The 22,417-nt window shown below is 35.5% G+C and overlaps 1 protein-coding gene across 2 annotated transcripts; it reads right to left on the minus strand.

The window, feature by feature from the left end:
* Positions 1-305: 305 nt before the first annotated feature.
* Positions 306-14,421, minus strand: LOC107779216 (putative DEAD-box ATP-dependent RNA helicase 29). 2 transcript variants are annotated; one of them, XM_016599591.2, is made up of 11 exons: positions 13,970-14,421; positions 11,044-12,205; positions 10,897-10,951; positions 9,470-9,565; positions 8,453-8,498; positions 4,035-4,108; positions 3,827-3,879; positions 3,390-3,471; positions 3,248-3,304; positions 1,368-1,506; positions 306-972 (listed from the first exon to the last, which is right to left on the minus strand). In XM_016599591.2, exons 1-11 carry the CDS (start codon positions 14,331-14,333, stop codon positions 713-715), a joined length of 2,388 nt encoding a protein of 795 aa, XP_016455077.1. In that variant the 5' UTR covers positions 14,334-14,421; the 3' UTR covers positions 306-712. The 2 variants fall into 2 exon arrangements, with proteins under 2 accessions (XP_016455077.1, XP_075101546.1); XM_075245445.1 differs by lacking the exons at positions 306-972; positions 1,368-1,506 and adding an exon at positions 2,170-2,299.
* Positions 14,422-22,417: the final 7,996 nt, after the last annotated feature.

Raw genomic sequence — 22,417 nt, forward strand, 5'->3', positions numbered from 1 at the left:
TGAATAAGCTGCTTAGGCTAATTAACGAGAAAATCAGTAGTCAATTATAAGATGTCCAGATTTTCTCGTGTCCGTTTAGACAAGCTGTGCCCTAGGAATATAGCCCATCATATGCAGCGGAATTGTGCCTAATTCAATACCATTTGGTTCAAGGAAATTGGGGACAACTGGAAAAATGAAAAAACATGAGGGACTAGCTATCTTTCAAGGGGGCAACATGTTGCACATGTTGCAAAGTTTACTACTTGTGTAAGTTTCACAAAATATATATAATTGGTCCGTTACCCGAATAACGAAGGATAATGTTGTAATTAAGCTGATGGGTAAACACTGCATTAATCTTGGTTGCCTTGACAACTAAGTAGGAAATACTCACATACAACAAGTACTTACAGAAATCTGCTATTTGACCTTTATATAAAGCTTCGAACCAATTGTCAGGGAAGCCAGAAATTTCACAGTATGTCTACAGGCAGTCTATTCTCCCATCTGACTGCTATAAAATTGGCCTTTGATGCATACCAAGCAGCACAAGCATACAGTGAAAATATTACCTTATTTCCACTGATTATAAGAAGCAAAACTTGTCCTCGCATAAGAATAGACAAGTTAACTTGCGCGAAGAAACATCCCAAGTGCTCTTCTGGATTTGCATGTGTAAGCTTGCAAAAGGAGAAGATTACCAGAAGCAAATGAGTCGATAAGCATGCAATCAACCTTGTCTTCCCTTTCCCTTTCCCTTCCCCTTTCCATTTCTGTTTCCGTTTCCGTTTCCGAATCCCTTTTTACCACCTTTATTGAACTTCTTCCCCTTCTTAGTCTTCAAATAAGATGCTCTCTGGGCCTTCTTCTCTCTTTCCTTCCGAACTTGTTCAACATCTTTAATTTCTGATCGCACATGAGCGTTAGGTATTGACTTATTGTTTCTCCCACCTCTGAACATTCGGCTACCACCTTGTCCTCTAGGACCACCTGTTCAAACAGCACAGGGTCACAACCATCAACCATGATTTCATTTCATTGAACGTAAGCAGGCAGAACACTATATCAAAACACAAGCCTTCATTTGATTGAAACAAACATATACTTGCAGGATATTTGAAACAAAATGAATTTGCACTTTCATCACCAAGGAAACAACATGGAGCAGATAATAGCATGTTCCCAAGGAGGAAAGTAACCATAATAAAAAAACATCAACACCCACAAATCCAATCAAGGTTAGACTCATTGATAAGAAGCAGAATATGGAGAAATATACTATGAACGCAACTGAGAAGGCAATGTACCAAGAAATATGTAGAATTCACCACTAAACATTACTACTGTCAAAATTCTCTTAGAAGAGAGTTTTCCAAAATAATTACCAGCTAAACTAGTTGATGCTGCAGCAAAGCCACCATCATTAGTTCCGTTAACAGATACTCTCTTGTGTGATTGGTCTTTCCACTTCTTGTATATCCCAGTTTTGTGGGTCTTCATCTTAGAACCACTCTCTGTCTTTATCTGCACATGTTAACAAAAAGATGTAAAAAGCTTTGGAAAGCCTGGAGACTGATAACTTTTAAAAAATCCCAGTAAAAGTCAAGTAAAACTCAATGTTATAATGCAACAAAAAGGTCAAGTCAAATAGGAGCACATCAACGGGAAACTATGATAGCGACCAAATATTGCCTCTATGTTGCTTTTATAAAATCACTATGCTTACGTCCTTATCATAGTCAATGTTGTCTGCTTCAGAAAGGGATTAAGGCTATATAGGGGAATGGACGTATTCCATGTTTTAATGGATAGAATCTAAGGACAGTCTAGTTTCCATCAAGGATCTCAAAGAAATTCTGAAAAGTGGCCAAAAAATAAATTTGACATCCTTACTGTTTTGAGAAAGCATGATTTAAAATCATTTCCCCACTTTCAACAGAAGTCAGGATGCAACAAAAAAAATATCATACACAGTTCAAAGATGAACCCGGCAGGAAACAACCAAAACAGTCTCTATCTTACAAGTTAATCTTTCTTTTTACGTGGTGTCCAGGCCAGCTTGCGCGCATCTCGACTATTCCACCGTGTACCTCCTACCTTCCACCAGCTATTTTACTTTGCACGTTCTGGATAGGCGCGCATCCTCATAGAGCGAGGGGTAGAAAAGATCAATGAAAGACTAGAGCACGAGCTAGCTGATCTACCGACAAGTCCTTGATTTCTTATCCGTGAAGGCAGACTTGGACTCATTGAAGAAAGCACTTGAGGTGAAGACCAGGTAAAAAAATTCTTTTGAATATCTTTCAAGTTATTCTATCTGGAAAATAACCAAAACATTTCAATCTTTCAAGTTATTCTATTGGTTATGTTCTCTAAATAATACATAAAAAGATCTAGCATTAGAAAACATACATCTAAATCGTTCCCAGGGCTTTGGTCTAGTGGTAAGAGCGCAATGTGTGGGATATATGCATGTCACTAGTTTGAACCCTGTCGCAGACAAAAGCCTAGCATTTAAGTGGAGAAGGATAGAGGGGCGAGCCCATTATCCACCATGTTTCAAACCGTGCAACATTGACTCTCTGGAATTTCTCGGTTATAAAAAAATACAATCTTAATCTCTGACATGTCCAAGAGAGAAAAAGCCAAAGAGAGATGAATAACTAGGCAAAGACCCACCTGACTCCATAGTTCTTTGAGCTACTTAGATTATGATGAAAATTTAATGCAGTTATTATATTTCAGTTAGACAAGTTTCCTGAATAATATTAGGAGTAAAGGAGGGAAATTTACATTAAGCTCAAAATAACAAGTTACATTGTATTATTATTGTCGAGGGTCTATTGGAAACAACCTCTCTATCTTCACAGCCTCTCTATCCTCACAAGGTAGGGGTAAGGTATGCGTACACACTATCCTCCCCAGACCCCACGGTGTGGGATATTACTGGGTATGTTGTTGTCGTTGTACATTGTATTATTATTATTATTATTATTTTATTTTATTGTGATTCGCAAATAACAAGTTACATTGTTTAATTTCATTTCCTTAGCAATGGTAGATATTTTCATTACGAGGCAAATATCTTTTAACCGACCAAATACAAAGTTATCATGGGAAGGGAGTCACATCTTCTCAGTGTGCTCACAACATGAAAAGAAGTAGGCTCATTTTAACTCTGCTGCCACACTTCATAGAAATTTAGATAATTTATTCATCAAGTTTGCTGGTCCATAAAAAATAACACGCGAGGGCAAAAAAATACCTTCCCACTAGCTGTAACACGATCTCCATTGTTAAGCTTGATGTATTTCTTACTCCTCTGTGTTCAGAACATGCAATTAGCATTCTAGAGAAAATTTACTCATTACATGAAAAAGGCAGCTTTATTCATTAGCTATAAGTACCTTATCCCAATGATATGTAGTCTTTTGTTTCTGCAGACCATTTTTGTCATCAGCTACCAAATCCAGAACAGCAGCATCCAACCTAATTTATTCAAAATACCACGATAATGTAATGTAAATCAATGTCAGTGTTGTGGGTCCCAAGTCCAGATGGAGGAGGAGGCTGCAGTAGGTTGACCACCAATCTAAACCTAGTCAATTTAGGGTGAATCTTCAATTCTTCACAATACAGAATTTGCCGCATTAGCAGTTTGAAGCTAAAAACCGCAGTATTAGAATTTTTCCCATTTCACTCGACGTCACATACAGAAGCAAAGATGAAAGGTTCATCCACGAAACAGATGAGAAAGCAGAATAAACTACTTCAAGATGTGTAACATTTAATATCCATCTTCCACGCTAATATGTATAATAGGTCAAAGAATAGTAATGCTTACCTATTTGATTCAAAACCTCGGTTTCCTCTCACGGAAAGTCCAGCCTCAAAATGCTGCCAGCAGTGGAGGACAAGTTAGATTAGTCATTCCGCAAATCCAGATAAAAGAACAAACATGAAAAGCGCACGACTCTAGCATGATGCAAAAATCTGCAGAACAAGACGAGCGTCGGATTACGGAATCTCCTAGTTCAGAGCTAATTATTTACCTGATTTGTTGGTACTGAACTTATGAAGTTTTCCTCGTCTTTAAAGCTCTTTGCTTTCCTTTTAGAACCAGAAACTGTCCAAGTCCAAAAGACAAATCAACAGAAGATCAAATTAAAATGAATATCATACCTGCAAAAGAAACAAATAAGCAACCAACACTGTTTTTCCTCATCTAGGCCTAACAGTCCTTTGTTCCTTTTATTTTTCTTTTTGATGCAGTAGACCCCAACAAACCAAAATCCCTCCTCCAGGAGCCAACAGTGCTTTTTTCTACTTGCTCCCCTGGTGACTTGAACGTCCAAACTCATGGTTGGAGATAAAGCCCTTTCTACTAGGCTATCCCTCCCTTGACTTTAGACCTCACAATCTTAACTGGGAGTATTGGGTTCTAGCTCCAATCCATGTGACATGTCTCTTACTCTTTAATCCTCACAGAGGAAAACTAAAAACAGCAGTGTCCATATCGATTTCCAATTGATTGCGTATCTAACAGCTACTGCCAAATCAATACATGAAAATCTTGTAAATGTTAAGGTTTAGCTTATCCAACCTAAAAGTGGCAATCATCTATATTATTGAAATGTTAAGTATCAATGTTAGAATAAGAATTAAGTTCCTAAGTTATATATTATCTCACATCAGGCAAATATCATATGTACTGTCACACCATAATAGGTGTGCCCTGTATTCATTGAAATATCAAGTTATCATTGTATCTATAACTCCTCCCTCTAATTTTCTCAAATGGCATCCAAGCATTACGATCCTGGTATAGATTTAAATACCTGTTTTTTATCATTAAAAACAAGTAGCTTTTGCCTACTCATAGACAATCTTTGCCCTTGTTTGACCTACTTCCATCTTGTCATTAGTTTATTATTTTGTTCTCCGACGGTCGTTCTGGCAGCAGCAGGCAATGTCCCCCTTTCCAATTATCATCCTAGTGGCACTGCTCCTCTTCCTAGCGACCATATTGTGGCAGTGTCTTCCAGCCATTTCTCTAGCAATTAGGGTTCTTCAAATTCCAACCACCATAACTTTTTTGGCGAGGTCCAGTGATCTGATTCTCCATCGCAATTCCAGTAATCAAAGCTTCTTTGACAATTTCTTCCAACAACTATCCAACTATTTACTTTTCTATGTTTTCAAAATAACAAACTCAAGTTAGTCTCCCCACCTTGCATTTAAGTGGAACATATTAGAATGTTCAGTGTTAATGTCAGATTACCAAAAGAAAAATATCTGAAGATCTGAACATCTAGACACTGTCCCATACAGAAGAAATATCATTTGCTCGTGTCTGACACCTATAATTACAAGTATATCTTGTATTCACCAAACTGTCAAGTCATCAATCTATCTCTCCTTTCTCTTATTTCTCAGACATACTTCCTGATACTTGAAGAAAAAGATCCTAAGCACTATGCAGAAGGGAGGGGATAAGCTAAATTTAAACCACAGCATACAATGTGCTGCATATCCCTGAAACAATATAAAATAATCCATAAAGCTCTTTTTGTCGTTTATGTATTGCTCAAAACAGTACAGTTCAAACTGAAAGTGCTCTCAGCCATGATCTTGCTTTGTTATTTCTTACTTGTTGCAAAGGTAGAGAAGAGTAATTTCAAGACTCCAACAGTTTTTGAAAAACATATAATACACCAACCTTCTTCTTCTTCATAAAAAATACACCAACCCTCTTCTTTTCTTCTCTATTACGCATGTTTTGCTCCCCAACTACTCTTTGGTTCCAAGTGCTTTTTTTCTTCTATTGATAAGGGGTTCCAGGTAACTTTTAGATTACTTGCTCAAAGAAACAAATTTAATTCCAGCCTGCATCTTTTAGGTAATCCAGCTGGAGAGAAACAGAAGGTATTTTGAGGACAAGCAAGTCCTATCTACGAACTCTGTATCATTTGCCCTTTTCGGTGCAAAATAACAAATAATGTTGAAGTGTGTGACCCTCTCATCTAAAGGCTTAAGCTGTTAGAGATAGCACACTTTTAATTATTTAATCATATTATGTCTCAACACGTCCTCTCATATGTGGGCCCGATTCTTTTTTTCATGGGCCAAACATGTGGAATGTTTTCTTCCTCTCTCTTTTTTTGCTTTGGGTGGCAGTGAGATTTGATCTCAGTACCTCAGTCAGCTTGATACCATGTTGAAGTGCGTGACCATCTCATCTAAAGGCTTAAGCTATTAGAAAGAGCATACTATAAATATTTAATTATATTATGTCTCAACAAACGCATGTTCAACTCATACTCCACTGACCCAATTTACGTGGCATACTTTCCTCTGTCCCAAAAAGAATGTCATACTTCTTTATTTAGAAATTGTTTTAACTTTAAACTTCCTATTTTACCCTCAGTTAGATGATTTATAGCCACATAAATGTCTATGGCTTGTTCTAGACCACAAGTTTCAAAAGTCTTTCTTTCTTAAACTTTGTGCTCAGTCAAACATCTGCACATAAATTGGGATGGAGGGAGTACTTGATTTCCTCGGCTTCCTAGATGTTAAAGGAGGGGTGTAAGTTTTTGATGCGTACATATTTGCACCTACTTGGTGCCACTTGAATAAAATGAACTCTCTTCACTTATCCACCAAAAAAGAAAAAGATCCACCGACAGTTAGAAATTGTATTTCCCATATCCTCTTGCAAACAAAAGAAGCACCAGAAAAACCTAGACATTAACCCCGAGATTCAAGTCTCGGAAACACTGCGGACCAATTTTCAAGTAAACCCTTCATAATTACAAAATGGTAAAAGTCAATTAGTGGAAACAGTACGATGAACAAGTGGTCCAATGAGAAAGTCTTATCTGTCATAATTATAGCAAGCATAACGCACAAAAGAAATAACTACTATTGTTGGCACCACCCATTAAATCTAAGGAGGCAGCTACACATTTATAAGTGTCACAAGTACTCGCAAAGGACCTCAACATAACTATTTCTTTGAAGTCTCAACTCTCAAAAGAAGTCGACAACCAAACGTTGTACTTTGGATAACACTCAAGATCTTATAATCAGAATCCAGAATATGAGAATATCAATGAGGTGATACACTAAGCACATAAATAGTTTTATCTTTCCTCATTTAAATGATGCTCATTGTCTTTTTAAGTACACTCCATGATGAATGGATGTTAAATGTTCAAAATCAAACTAAAACAGGACTCAAAACTACCCAACTTCCCATTCCAATATGATACTATCAGTATATCTGAATATATGATTTATCAAGTACCGGGCCTCTTTGGAAAGCTACCTTGAAAATAGATTTGGGTGTAATAACACAGTTTTGGTGTGTTTGTCTCGCAAAGTAATTGCTTGGTCAACAAGGAATTGAATGTAACTGAGGGGAAGCAATTGCACTCTACAACTCTCAAGGGAGAGGTCAGAATTGCAAGTTGACATTTCAAATCCTCTTTTATTTTTATTTTTAGTATATTACTCTCTTTATCCCAACTTATGTGATACCCTTTCCTTTTTAGTCTGTCCCAAAAATAATGATACATTTCTACACATAAAAACAACTTAACTTCATACTTTCCAACATGCCTAGTATATTCCCATGTGGGATCTGGAGAGGGACCTTACCCCTACCATGTGCAGGTTGAGAGGCCAAATCCAAGAGACCCTCGGCTCAGGCAAGCGCAAGTTTAATGAGATGATTTAGAGCCACAAAAAGGTCTATGGCTTTTTTTAGATCACAAGTTTCAAAGCTTTTCTTTCTTAAACTCTATGCCCAGTCAAACACCCTCACATAAATTGGGCCGTATTCATTCTTCACCCTTTCTCTTCGATTTCTTTTATTTCTTCAACAGATATAGAATGTTAGAGCAAATAGATTAGAATTTCATACAAATTTTTGTTATGAGAATATTTTATGGAGAACACGACAATTTTTCTATCTTTTTGTTAGTTAAAAAACACAACAAATCATGACTTTCATATTATATTTATGTGAGTTGGTAAAAGTTTTAAATTCGCAGCTGGTAATATATTTTCAAGAAAATATATTTATTCATAATATGTAGTAAAAATAATATTTAATATTTCTTAGATACAAAAATATTTGTCACATATTAAAGTTTATATTAAACAAACATATTAAGAGTTTATGTACTTGTATATCTGAAATAAATTTATTAAGATTTTGATAATTAACTTTTTATATTAAAACTAAAAATATTTAACTATGTAATTACACTTCTACAATCAAACATGATACTTGGAATTACACTGTACTTACATTATGACAAAGAAGCACGCCCTTGTAATTACTATATCGTGTAATTACTACGCAGCCTAGTAATTACACGGTGGTTTCCAAACACACGCTACATATTCCTGAAAGAGGTAAACCTGGAAAGAACCACAAAATGAAGAGTGAACGAGGACAAACCTTGTTTCTCCTTCCGTTCTGAAGGTGTGGGATCAAAGCCATCTTCCTGGAATAAAACAGGAAAAAAAAAAATCAATAATGAAGTCAGTTAATCAACACTTGCAAATCATAAGACCAAATCATATTCTGACGAAGGATTCTTATGACAATATCATATCAAGTAGCTAGAAGGGACCTTGCCTCAACAAATAGCTGAAGGGAAAATTCCAACAACTAACAAGTGGGAACTGCGACATGTCTCTTATCCCAAATCTAAACATGCTTGTTCAGGTCAAGCAAAAAATCACCGTCTTTTGGCACAAGTTTTCTACTGAGGATACTTTTCAACATACATCAATTTTGTAGCCTAAACATCAATATTTACAACTCACTCATGTTGACTTTCAGTCAGCATGCAATTTTCCCTACCATTTGGCCCAGGTCTAACACATCCGCATATTCAGTTCTTTTTTTTAATAAGAATATCCGCATATTCAGTTCTTATCAAAGATCTTATTTGAAAACCAAAAATTTATTCAATAAAAAAGAAAAACCATAGTACCCTCCAGGATGGTTTTACTCGCCTGAAAGGTATCTTGTCAAATTTAATGGACAAACAGACCAGCAAGGACTCCCACATACTCCAGCTCATTACGAATTTCATACCAAAGAAAAGTAGCATAAAATGAAGCCATACACCCATGAGGAAAAGAATAAGAGACTACAGATATTAAAACCCTTTTTATACACCAACTATTTGACAAGTAGTACCCAAGTGATCTTCACCAGGTTGAGGTTTAACTGGAAATGACACAACGTCTATTGCCTATCTCTACGTTCCAGCACCTTACTCCATAAGGCAGGAATTTCAAGGGAGTATCTAGGTACTAAAATTAATAATTTCAAAAATAACCAGCATCTGAACATATCCATATAATACTCTGTCCTTTTCAGGTTTCCTATTTGCATTTTGAAAGCAACTAGAGGGCACACTCATAAAAATCTAAACAAAAGATGATACATATAAAAGAGCTTCACCTCTGGGGCAGGAACACCGGAGCGCTGTTGACGAACTTTATTGATGACCTCCTCATGAATAGCTCTTTTCCTCTTCATCACATCGACCCATTGACTCTGCATAGGTTGTCCAAATTAGTTATTTAGAATCATCTCCGAGACACACAAGGGGGTTTGGGGGAAAACGTGCAAGTTCACCCAAAATGTCACCAACTCTTAAGCTTTAAAGACATGATGATAAATATACACCTAACCAGAACATATCGCTGTCGGGACTGAATATGCTCCAAAATTAGCTTTTAACTCATTTCTACATAATGCACCTCAAAGTAACAAGAGCACACAATCTTTTAAGAAGTTCTGTTGTAGGGATGAAGAACATAAAAGAGGAAAATCAGTGATTAGAGGGGGCTGCTGATATGTTCAAATGTCTAAGGGAGACCTAGCTGTGAATTGTCCCCAACAGAACTCTTGCTCAGTCCAGCATAGATGACACACTAATCCCCAGCAAATTCGCAGATTGCATTCCGCTATCCATAGACAATAGCAACTTGGAACACTACATTTAGCTATCCAAATTAGTATCCTCTCCTTTTTACAATTTGCAAGAGCCTTTTTGTCTAACTCCAATTCAAGAAAAGATATGATTCACAGAATCTTTTCTTAGTAGTTCTATTATTGTAAGTCTTTCAGATTCTCTTCAATTTTAAAACATATATTATTTTTTAGTCAAGGTTGCTTAAAGTACCAGGCATATGATCGAAGGAAGCCTACCCATAGAATTGAATTTTAGGTTCAGTAGAATTGCAAACTCCTGTTCCACAAACAGAAGCAATATATGTAGGTACCATTGCTTCAACCTCCTACTTCACCCCAAAAAAAAGGTATATGCATCTGGTAGGTGGAGGTGGTAAAGGACCTGGTGCTGAATAGAAAGTTGTCCCCAGGAAGGGGAGAAGGTGGAGGGGGAAACCATGGAAGATCAAGGAAGAGGAAAAGAGAGACTTGATGCCGATTAACAAGGTATCCCCAGAATCACCTTTTCCCCCCTCTTTTGAGTATCTTGAAAGCAACAACAACAACAACGACCCAATGAAATCCCACTAGGGGGGTCTAGGGAGGGTAGTGTAAGCGCAGACCTTACCCCTACCCGAGGGATAGAGAGGCTATTTCCGAAAGACCCTCGGCTCAAGAAGACGAAAAGAGCACCCCAAAGCAAAATAAAAATGCAAAAATATAAAGTTTCCTAATGCTTAAACAAATATATATTATATATCATCAGTTACAGCACCCCATAGTTATCACCTTATATGAAGTGAAAGACGATATGAGCGGTAGAAAAATAAACACAAGTTGAATTCAAAAGAACCCATATAAAATAACAGGAATTTGAAGTTTTCCGTGTTCGTTGATGAAATAGAAGCTAACATAAAAGATGAAAAAATTACATGATTTTTTGACTTGGCAGCTTCACCTTCAGCTTCCAGGATTGTCTGCTTAGGTCTACAACGAAACTATAATGTTAAAGAACAGAAATAATATCATTCCACCGTGACGATAAAAAAAACAAAATTATGGAAGGACTGTAGAGTAACCTGAAAGACTTCAAGCGTTCAGAAAAAGCCATTGCTGATAATTCAGTACCACCAAGGTCATTTTTGAACAGTGGATGCAACCCTTCACGTGGTAGATCTTTTACTCTTCTAACGGACTCTTTCGAAGGCTTTGGTTTTGTCTTTGAATACAAGCCAAATGCTTTCATACAGGGCCTTTGCAAAGTTTCTAGTTCAGTCGATGAATCAATGATTTCCCGAACTCTATCAGAGAGGAGATCTAGAACAGTTTGAGGAAAACGTCCATAGACAGTTCCTCCATTGGCAACTGCTTGATCTATTTTGGACCGGACTCCATCCATATCTTGTAAAACCTCTTCCTCAGTTGGCGCAGCCCTGATTGGTTTAGATAGAAAGAGATGAAGATCTAACAAGTAAGGCATGTCTTCAGATGTGAGAAGAGAAAAAGCAGTGCCAATACGACCAGCCCTTGCAGCTCGCCCAACTCGATGCACAAAAAGTTTAGGTTTTGGAGGAAAATCAAAGTTGATAACATTATCAAGCAGTGGAATATCAATTCCTCTAGCAGCCACATCGGTCACAATGAGCACCATTGTCTTTCTTGCTCTAAATCTAGAAATATGAATTTTGCGAGCATCGTGATCCATATCACCATAACAAACAGAAGGTTCAATACCCTCTTCCCTTAAAAGAATGTTAAGGAACTCAACATGATACTTGGTGGAAACAAAAACTAAAGTCTGCTGATCAGAACTTATTTGTTCACGAATCAGATACAGAAGTGCAGCATGCTTTTCTTCATGTCTTACAGTGAAAAATGCAAGCTTCAAGTCTGGACTTATCTTAGTGTCCAAATCAAGACGCACAAGCTGAGGATCTCGCAGCCCAGCCTTAGCAAATTCGGCAAGGGCACTGGGTAAAGTGGCACTGAAAAGCAGAGTCTGGCGATTCTCACCTAGATGGGTGAGAATTCTATGCAATTGCTCAGCAAATCCCATGCTAAATAAACAATCAGCCTCGTCAAAAACCACATACTCTACAGTGCGCAGTGACATATCATCAACCTCAGATAAATGGTGCATTAGCCGACCAGGAGTTGCAATTATAATATCAGGACTTTGTGCCAATTCTTCAAATTGGCTTTCCATACTATCACCACCAACCAATAAACTAACACGAATATCTGCATCAAGGAGAAAAGTGCAACTTTAAACCATTTGAGGCTACAGGTAAGACCTCCTAAAACTCCTAGCACCAGGGGGGAAAAGAGATAATACAGACAATCAGTCCTAAAAGCTCTTGTAGGGTAGCCTTACTTAAATTGAATCAATATGACCAAAATTGCTAGATCAGAATATGGTAATTCAGAAAAGGCCATAATTTAGCTCCAGAAAACACCCTTTCCATCCCTCCAATAAAAAAAGGGAAAAAAACAAATCAATAATGATTAATTGCTTCTGCCTATCTACCTTATAACTTGTGTCAAATTAAACTACTAATCAGATAACCACCTAAGGAATATCACTTAACTGCCGCCCACATAGAAGATGTGAAAACAGGTTTGGTCATATAATATGCATGTAATTGTTCTTCAATTCTACCTAATACTCAATCAAATCCCAACCACTTTTTTTTAACTCTAAAAGCACAACGCTCTATTTCTGTCCTCATTTTCCCGTCTCCACGTCCTTCCTCATAAAAACCCCATCTATTATGTTCTCCAATGAATCCATCAGACCCAGTTTTCTCATTACAAAATGGAATAAAACAATAGCTACAAAACTTATGGAGGTCATCCGTAATACCATCAATTGATAAAAGTTCCTCATATAAAATAGTGCTTTTTATATCTTCCTCAAACACAGTTTTTACCCTGCATCTACCGAAATACATATAGAATATTCTTCTCCCTTTTTCCCAATGTCATAAACAGAAAAAGGGAGAAATGTTGAAATTTCTAGAATATCACCTTCCCACATTGTTGTATTCACAAACTTAACTCTTGAACTAAAATTTCACAAATTCAGAGCTCATTTGGTTTGGAATTAGAAAGTGATTCTAATTATTTAAATAAGTAATTACTTCCTCAATTCTTGTGACCCTACTTCCTTTTTCGTCTGTTCCAAAAGAATTACCTCTTTCTAAATTTAGAAATATTTTAAATTAACTTCCTGTGTCAACAAATGTTATGGTTTGTTTAAAACATCATATTTCAAAAGCCTTAGAACAACACAAATGTTATGGCATGTTTAAGATCCCAAGTCTCAAAAGTCTCCTTTTTTTCTTAAACTCCGTGCCCAATCAAATAGGTTCACATAAATTGAAACAAAGGGAGTATTTTAACTTAAACAAATGATGTTCACACGTGATAATCAAACCTGTAAATTACCATGAACGAAGTTGACTAAATAAAACAGGGATCTAAGCCATATACATTGACAATGTAAAAGAACCTTTATACTATCAATACAATTATAACCTGCAATAGAAAACCAGTTCCACTGTTATCATATTAACAATTAATGCTCGTTAACAAATGTACCTGTAATTATCTAATAAGTGACCTAATTGTGTAAAAAAATTACACTGTCAGAGCTTAAACTCATAAAACAGGTAAATTCTTATTTTGGTCCTTGATATATAACTCATCAAATTTAACCTAACAAATAATTCAAATGTGTGTTTGTAGTCCCTTTATGTAGGAAATATATTATATTTGGACTATTTTTTAAACTAAGTTATCCTAAAATATGAATTAACAGTACAATGTTAATATAACATATGGGCAATTAAGTGGTGGGATGGTTAATAATTCTGGTAAATTTGTGAATATTCACAAGCAAAGGTACCCAAAACGCACATTTTGATTAACTGAAGGTTAAAAAGGGACAAAAAGTGCTATTAACCCAATCGAGAAACCAAAGACGAGAGAAAAAAGCAAAAACACCTGTGAATCGACCAAGCTCTTTTGTAAATTTAAGTGTTTGAAGTGCCAAATCTCTAGTAGGAGATAAAATAAGGGCTCTAACACCAGCTTGAGGCACATGTTGTTTCAATTTCTCAAGCATGGGAAGGAGAAACGCCGCCGTTTTACCAGAACCAGTACGGGCCATAGCGACGACGTCGATACCGGAGAGTATGAGCGGCATTGTTTTGCGCTGAATAGGCGTCGGAACTCTGTAACCTTTCCGTTTGATTCCTCGGAATACATTGGAGCTTAACCCTAATGACTCAAACCCTGCTGATTTTGCCTTCTTTTTCTCTTTCTCTCTCCGCTTTAGCTCCGCTTTGGAGCTTACTAGAATCGCCATTGGAGTGAAAGAAAGGAGGAAATTTTTGGTGGCTGACTGGCGAAGGAGAAGAATGAAGAAAAGGGTTTTGGGTTTTGTGATTTACCGATTTTCTTTTTTTCTTTTTTTCTTTTTTCCTTTTCTTGTATTTTGTTTTTTTTTTTTTTACTTCGTTTTTTCAGCTTTAGTATGGCGATTTCACATTGACCCAATAATGCGTGAGACCCAATCGTCGATTTTAAGTGGTTGAGCCAAACTTTTAGCAAAAATTGAGATAGCAATAGCGAGGGCTATCCACTTTTTAGTTTTGCAACAATTGAAAATTGATTATTGTCATTAATTTGTATAGTTGAAACTTTAGCATATTTAAAAATTTTGTGAGAGCGATAATTTTTTATTAGATAAGCTGAAAAGTGGCTATCTTGTAAATTTTATTCAAATTTGAGACACCACTAATAAAAGTGGGATAAAATTTGAAAATAGTCCCTTTTCATTTCCTTTAATTGAAAAAATAGACATTATCATGAAATTTTAAATTTCAAAGATAAAACTTAAGCACCTGTAAAATTTGAAATTCCATGACAATGGTTATAATTTTACTTATGAAATTTGAAACTCTACAACAATAGCTATTATTCAATTATAGGGGTTAAAAAAAATGGCTAGCCTGGTGCTATTACTGCCATTAAGTGACTAGGTATGTCAACTAGGTGTGTTTGTCTATCGGAACAGTATGATTATTAGATATTTCACTATTCGATTTCTTAAAATGACATATTAATATTATACCTAATTAAATTCAGTATGGTTTGATTTTTCTCCTTTCGATTACGGTTTATTCGATTTGAATATTAACTAATGCATAGAGCAATAGATTGTAATATTCTTAATTAAAGTACTCAAAAGTACAAAACTGAAAATATTTATTGACAAAAGTTTTGTCAAGAACCAGCAAATATCAATCGAGAGAGAAAATCATACATAAAGGAATAAATTTGATCATTAGAAATATCTTGTTACTTGCTTAGAGTAAAGGAAAGTAAAATTTTAGATTTTTTATATTTATGTTATAATTAATAATATGTGTACTGGGTAATATAATATATATTTCTGTATGGTATCGGTATTTCGGTATTTCATTTTAAAATATCAAATACCATACCTAATACCATTATTTTTTAAACTTAAACCGAATATCAAATACCAAAATTTTCTGTTTCAGTACGCTAATTCGATATTTACCAAATTATGCACAATCCTAAGTCAACTTCAGCCTATGAAAGCCGTTCAATCTAGGGTTGTGCATAATTTGGTAAATATCGAATTATCGTACCGAAACCGAAATTTTTGGTATTTGGTATTCGGTATGGTATTTGGTTTAAGTTTTAAAAAATATTGGTATTAGGTATGTTATTTGGTATTTTAAAATAAAATACCGAAATACCGACACCGTACCGAAATATATATTATATTATACAATACACATATTATTAATTATAATATAAATATAAAAATCTAAAATTTTATTTTTCTTTATTTTCTAAGTTCATCAATTAACTTTAACCAAGTAACAAGACATTTCTAATGATCAAATTTATTCTTTTATGTACAGTTTTCTTCTCTGGTTGATATTTGCTAATTTTGGACAAACCTTTTGTCAACAAATATTTTTAGTTTTTGTACTTTTGAGTACTTTAATTTAGAATATTACAGTCTATGACTCTATGCACTAGTTAGTATTCAAACTGAATAAACCGAAGTTACCAAACCGAATAAACCGAAACCGAAAGAAGAAAAAACGAATCATACCGAATTTAATTAGGTGCGATATTGGTATTACATTTTAAGAAATCGAATACCGAAAATAACGAACCGAAATATTTAAATATTGTACTGTACCGACCGACGAACACCCCTAGTTCAATTTGTCCAAATTTGAAAGATTTGGGTTGGTCATACATTTATTATGGAAAAATGACATTGTATAGTCAATCTCAAATTTGAGTTTTGATTTGTCAGATATTGTCGTAATTGATTTGGTAACTAAATAAATTATAAAATAATAAATAAATAGATAAATAAATAAAAATAAAATTTGAGTAGGATCGGTAGTGTTACGGCCTATTGTTTAGCCCAAATTGACATGCTCCCCTCGCTCGGCCTCCCTCATTTGATGCAATCAAATTTTGGACAGAGTATGATTCAACCCATTTTATAAAAAATGAACACTCAAATAAAGTATTCATGTCAAATTACGTTAATAATTTCTCGTTTTCACTAAAATGATGTAAGTAAAGTAATCATGTTAAAATTATCCAAAAAAATATTTGCTGATTAGCACTTGGCTTAGTAATTGCTCATGCAAGCCCTGCAACCATTATGAGGAAATTCCTAGCAACGAAGGTATTAAGAGGGTTAATCTGGCATTGGACTTAGTATTAGGTATTTAGGTTAATGCCTAATAGGCAGAGTTAAATATAAGCTACAAAACTTTTTGAATTTTCGGATTCCAAATTTAAATTCCAATTCTAAATTTAAATTTTTCAAAAAAGAAATTCGAAAATGGAAATCAAAATATTCGAATTTCGACTTTGCTTAACTACACCCACCTCTACTAACTAGTACTTCATTTGTTTAGTAACTTGGTTAATGTACTTAAGTGACGGTGGATTATGAATATTCTCAATGGTTAGAAGACAAAGACTCAAATATCGCATTGATGGAATACACTTGACACTACAAAGTTTTAGCTTATAAGTTACTGCTCCCTTCGTTTTAATTTAGATGAGGTAATTTGACTCGACACGGAGTTTACGAAGAAAAAAAAATTGAAACTTGTGGTCTCAAAAGCTTAAGGGGCAAAAACTTTGTGGGGTCATGATATTTGAGTGGTTATAAAAGTTTTCTTATTAAGGGCAAAATTGTTAAAATGAAGAGTTCAAAGTTTAATTATTTCCGATGATAGAAATGTGTCATTCTTTTTTGAACGGACTAATAAGGAAAGTGTGTCATCTAAATTGAAACAGAGGGAATAAGTTTTATCATTTATTGAAAGCATAAGTTATAGATTAAAGAGAGGAAAGACCAATTTGCTTGCATTTATCTTGAATATGACATGCTCCATGATTCAATGTACATTTTCTTGTGTTGTTTCATAACTAAACTTGAAAATATTTTGGGTGGAAGCTAACATACAAGTATTTACTGTCGCATTTCGTTTTCTCGCGAAAGCGGGTTTCGACGTGTAACAACTCTTTTAAATGGGTATAAAGAAGCAAGAGTCGCCACCTAACGATTTTAGGGTGTGTTAAAGTATCTATTTGCAAATAACTTTGTTTTAACTAGTTAGTGTCACCAAAAATCGGGTAAGAGCTCAAATTACCTCGAAAAGAAGGTGTTAGACACTCTTCGAAGTCCACAACTGTGGGTCCCGTCCGAATTTTACGCTATATGGGATTATTGGATTATAATTGTCATATGTGATCATGTAAGTTAAAGGAAGATATGGAATCTAAATATCCAACAAGTATAAAGAAGATTGCACATATGAAGGAAATAGATTATACATTGATAGATGATTGGTACAAGTCCTTGGAGATTAAAAAACAAAGGTGCAAGTAGTAAACGTATGAGGGGGGAAAGGGGTCCAAAGTTTTTTAGCCTAAAGGATCACCACGTGCAACATAAATAATAATTCACAACTCCCTTAAGGTAGGGGTTGCTCATATTTTTCAGTGGGCATAAACTATCATCTTATGCTACCCAATTACTATCTTAAAGTTATTTACCTAAAGCATTCTAGTTCAATTCTAAACCGCATCCTATACGTGCATTACCCGTCCCATGCCTATGGTCCAGAGGCTTTGGACCTACTACTTAGGTGGTTCTAGACTTAGGGTACTCAAAATGATAAAACTAGGCGCACATTTAAAATAGGCATGATTGCACATAATAGCAATGAAAGGCTCAAGTTTGCCTCCACACATAAGCACAAAAAGCACGCGATCAATTACATATTTTCAGATTATGCAGTAAGGGGTCATAGGCAGTTTTAGAATTAAGACGCATTAAAGACGTTCAAAACCTATAGCCATGGCTTCTATGTGGCTGCATGGTTTAACAAAATCTCATAGGCAGTAATGCTAGTCAGATTATCGAAGCTACAGATTATAATCATTGTTAAAAACCCGTAGGCATGATCTTTAAGTGATTCGCGCTTGGGCAATGGAACCGTTGAAAACTCATAATTATGTGTCTTTGATCCTATAGGCATGCTTTCTAAGCGAGTAGAGATATCCTATAGATATATTTTCTAAATGAATTCATTTTGCTTAACCCTATAGGCATGTTTTCTAGGCAGGTCGTGTGATGAGAACAACAACAACGACGGTTTTATTAATCAATTAAGGCTCTAAAGGCATTGTATCTAGATGAGTATCGATGGAAGCAAATCTTAATTACTTAACGCGATCCTATAAGCATGATATCTAACAATCACATAGCAATAGTAAAAGCTGGGCAAATAACCAATGATGTTTGAATCCTATATGCATGTTAGCTAATAGCGGGTATGAGTGAAGCATGTAAACGAGTGAAACACTTAACTCTTATAGGCATGCTTTCTAAAAGTGTATAGGAATAGGACATGTAAAGCGAGCTTCGGACGAGTTCCGAGCAGTGCTCGCAATAGGGAGGTAGATAAAGAGGATTCTGGCGGCCTTGGCTTTCAGCCGGCCACAATCAAGAGTACAAAATAATCCAGAAAGAGTAAGAGTGAGAGAATAATAGTAGTTCTGAGGTCCCTTTAGGGAAAACGGGGAAGGGGTTTTTATAATAACAAAATTGAACGAATTAACAAGGAAACACAGTTAATAAAACACAAATAAGGAAAGAAAAGCATGCAAAATCGATTTAGAATCAATTTAGGAGTAAAATCGGGTAAACTCTAGTTCAACAAGAAGAATACAAATAGTCAAAGATCTCACCGAATCGGACCTATGTAGCCTGGTGGTGAAAGTATCGAGTCAATAACATGAAGATAATATAAAATCAGAGTTGGACGAACACTCACTGACTTAGCTTCCATAAATAATTGAGTAGCAAACACTGTAACGTTGAGAAAATGGTAAGAACCACCGTGTGTGCAAAAAAGAAAAGGAAACATGGAAGATTTTCCATGTGATATCGGATTAGGGAATGGGGTTTGAATGGAGGCGGCTAGGAGTTTCTTTTAGATAAGAGAGAACATTCAAAAGGGTTTGAGGGCGGCTGTTAGGTGGGAAATGAGGTGGGATTTCCAGGTTTGGGTAGTTAAAAGAGAGGGGTTGCTTATAGGTCGTTGATCATATGAGATCAATGGCCATGATTTTTAAAAAGAGCAGGGCGGGTCATTGAGGCGGATCGCGTCCGGGTATAGTAAAAGGGTCATTTGGTTTGGGTTGTTGAAGGGTGAACTGTGGGGTGGGACAAATGTTTTGGGCCTGATTTTGGTTCGAAATTAGCCCTATATTGGGCTACAATTTAAATATACGAAATTCATTTAAAATAAATTATAGAAAATGACTAATAAATAATAAAAATATTATTTATGCAGTAAAAATCTTAAAATTAATAGCTTAACATTATAAAAATATAAAATACTATTTTGACATAAATAATATAATAAACGCAATTATTTATAGAATATAGGCCATTATTATAACTAGTGTAGATAAAATAGAGAAAATGCAAATATAATTATGTAAAAATGAGACAAAATACTATAAAATTCATGTAAGTATAAAATGATAAATTTGGATGATTACATCACCTAAAAAATAACTTAGAGGGATGATTAGTAAATATTTGAATAAATTAAATGCAAGAAAATCAATTTTAAAGCTTTAAAAAATAATAGCAAATACTTATATGACCCTTGTAAATTGGGTAATAATACAAAATGATATTTTGAAAGTATATGGAATACTTTATAAAATACGAGGGCAAAATTGGGTATCGATAGCTGCCCCTCTTTACCCGAGAATGATGAAAGAGTTGTCGGATAAAGAAAATGATGATCAGTTTTATCCGAATGAGCAAGGATGAGGTGCTTTTGAAAAAATGAGGGTCGAACCCTAGTTCTTGAGTTGCCTACATATCCCTGATATTACGGGAATTAGGCTGTGTGTAGTTCTTGATCCAATAGCGTACGAAACCAGTGTAGTTGTTATACAGATGGTCTTATATTTCGAGGAAAGATCTTTCAGATAGGATAGTGTCATGAGTAACGGATAATTTCAGGCGGAGCTATGAATGTGAATTTGAACGTTATGTACGTATAAGACAAGCGTTTGAGCGGTTATGGGATGTGAACGATCAATTGCTAGTGATCGGCTACATTGGAAGCGATCAAAGGATGTGAACATTGTGAACGAAAATCGGAGTAAAAATTGCTCCCGTTTGTAGAACGGTTACCTCCCGGGTTATCTACAAAACTTAAAACATAATACACGCGAATATATGTAGTTGTTGTGAAAATTTAAACATGATGTAAATTCCCTTTGAACCATGAGAGTTGTCTTTCGGAAGATGGGGATGGTGTCCTTAGACCATTACGTCCTGGGCCATGAAGCGTATGACAAGGGATTTGCAAGCCATGAAATGGCATCCTCGGGCCATAAGGATGGTGCCTCTAGACTATGACGCCTTTGAATGATGATATCCAGTTTTGAGAGATCCTCAGGCCATGTCATGATGTCTTCAGGCTATTAGGATGATGCCTTCAGGCTATTACGCCTTTGAAATTTGTGATGATGTTTCAGCCCTTGAAATGCACGTATGCATTGATATTGATTGCTTGATAGAGAAAACGGGTGATGCTTAGTCATATGTGAGAACGAGACCAGGCAGAGCTTAGCCTTTTATGAGATGAGGGCAGTGCTTAGCCCCATGCAGGGAAAGACAACGTTTAGCCTTATATAATAATAGAGGCAGTGCATAGACCTACATAGAGGAAGGCAACGTTTAGCCCGATGAGGGCAGTTTTTAGCCCGGGACAGTATATGTGGATTTAGCTACTCATATTTTATACAAAAATATGTAACACATGGATTTGATACCAGAAAACATATCGTATGTATAACTTAAAAATATAGAAATTAAAAGCAGAATAAAATAGTACTTACTTAAACATTGCTTTCTTTATATCATAGTAAGAGAGTACATTGAAAACATTCAGAGAAAATCTTAAGGGCCAAAATTTTTCTGATGCCTCCTATTACATTTTGTAAGTTCTTATATAGAACTTTGAGAGAGATATACTTTTCCGAAGTCAAAAGAGCGATTAGGTTGAAAAAATAATAGATTTCTAACCATCTTATTATCCTATAACATTATAACATAGACCAATTAAACAAAATGAAAAAAAGAGATGATAGAGAATCCGTTGAGAAGTTTACCTGTATCCAAGGTATCTATTCTTACTATAATACTTTTTTTTAACTGTATCGCACTATATATCATTTGATAACCCTAAAAATCTTCCATATGTGAGATGCTTCCACGTGGATGGTCCTCTTTAAAGATGCTTTCTTGGTAGTGCGGACTTGATTTAATAAAAGTCTTTTATCCTTAGCGGTAGCTTTTATAAAGTTGTCTGGGCTATCAGGATCATCTTTAAATAAAGTTGTCCTTGATAATGATGTCTTGTCTTTTGATGATGACTACTTCTCTTCTGCTTTTGTGAATGGGCAAGTCTAAATGGGTAAGTCTAAAGGGGTAAGATTCCAACTTGTCCTTTAGATGACTGGGTCTCTATTCTATTGTATAGACAACTTACCAGGGTAATTTCGGTTCTTTAAACCTCTACCCATATTAGTAAATTGACTAATCACCGTAGTCTACTACGTATGCTTGAGTTATTCCTCTAGGGTATAGTTCATCACCATTTTCACTACTGGATGATTCAGTGATGAGATTCATGATGTTGTCATGTTCATTATCATTGTCTATGTCCGAGAGAGCTTTCAAAATCTTCTTTCTTAACACCTGCTTTGAAATTTTTGATTTCTGGATGGAGGAGGAAGCTGCTGATGTCTTCACAGAAGAAGATCCTTTTGCCTTAGGTG

The sequence above is a fragment of the Nicotiana tabacum genome, chromosome 23, assembly GCF_000715075.1.
Source record: "Nicotiana tabacum cultivar K326 chromosome 23, ASM71507v2, whole genome shotgun sequence".
In the NCBI taxonomy this organism is placed as follows: domain Eukaryota; kingdom Viridiplantae; phylum Streptophyta; class Magnoliopsida; order Solanales; family Solanaceae; genus Nicotiana; species Nicotiana tabacum.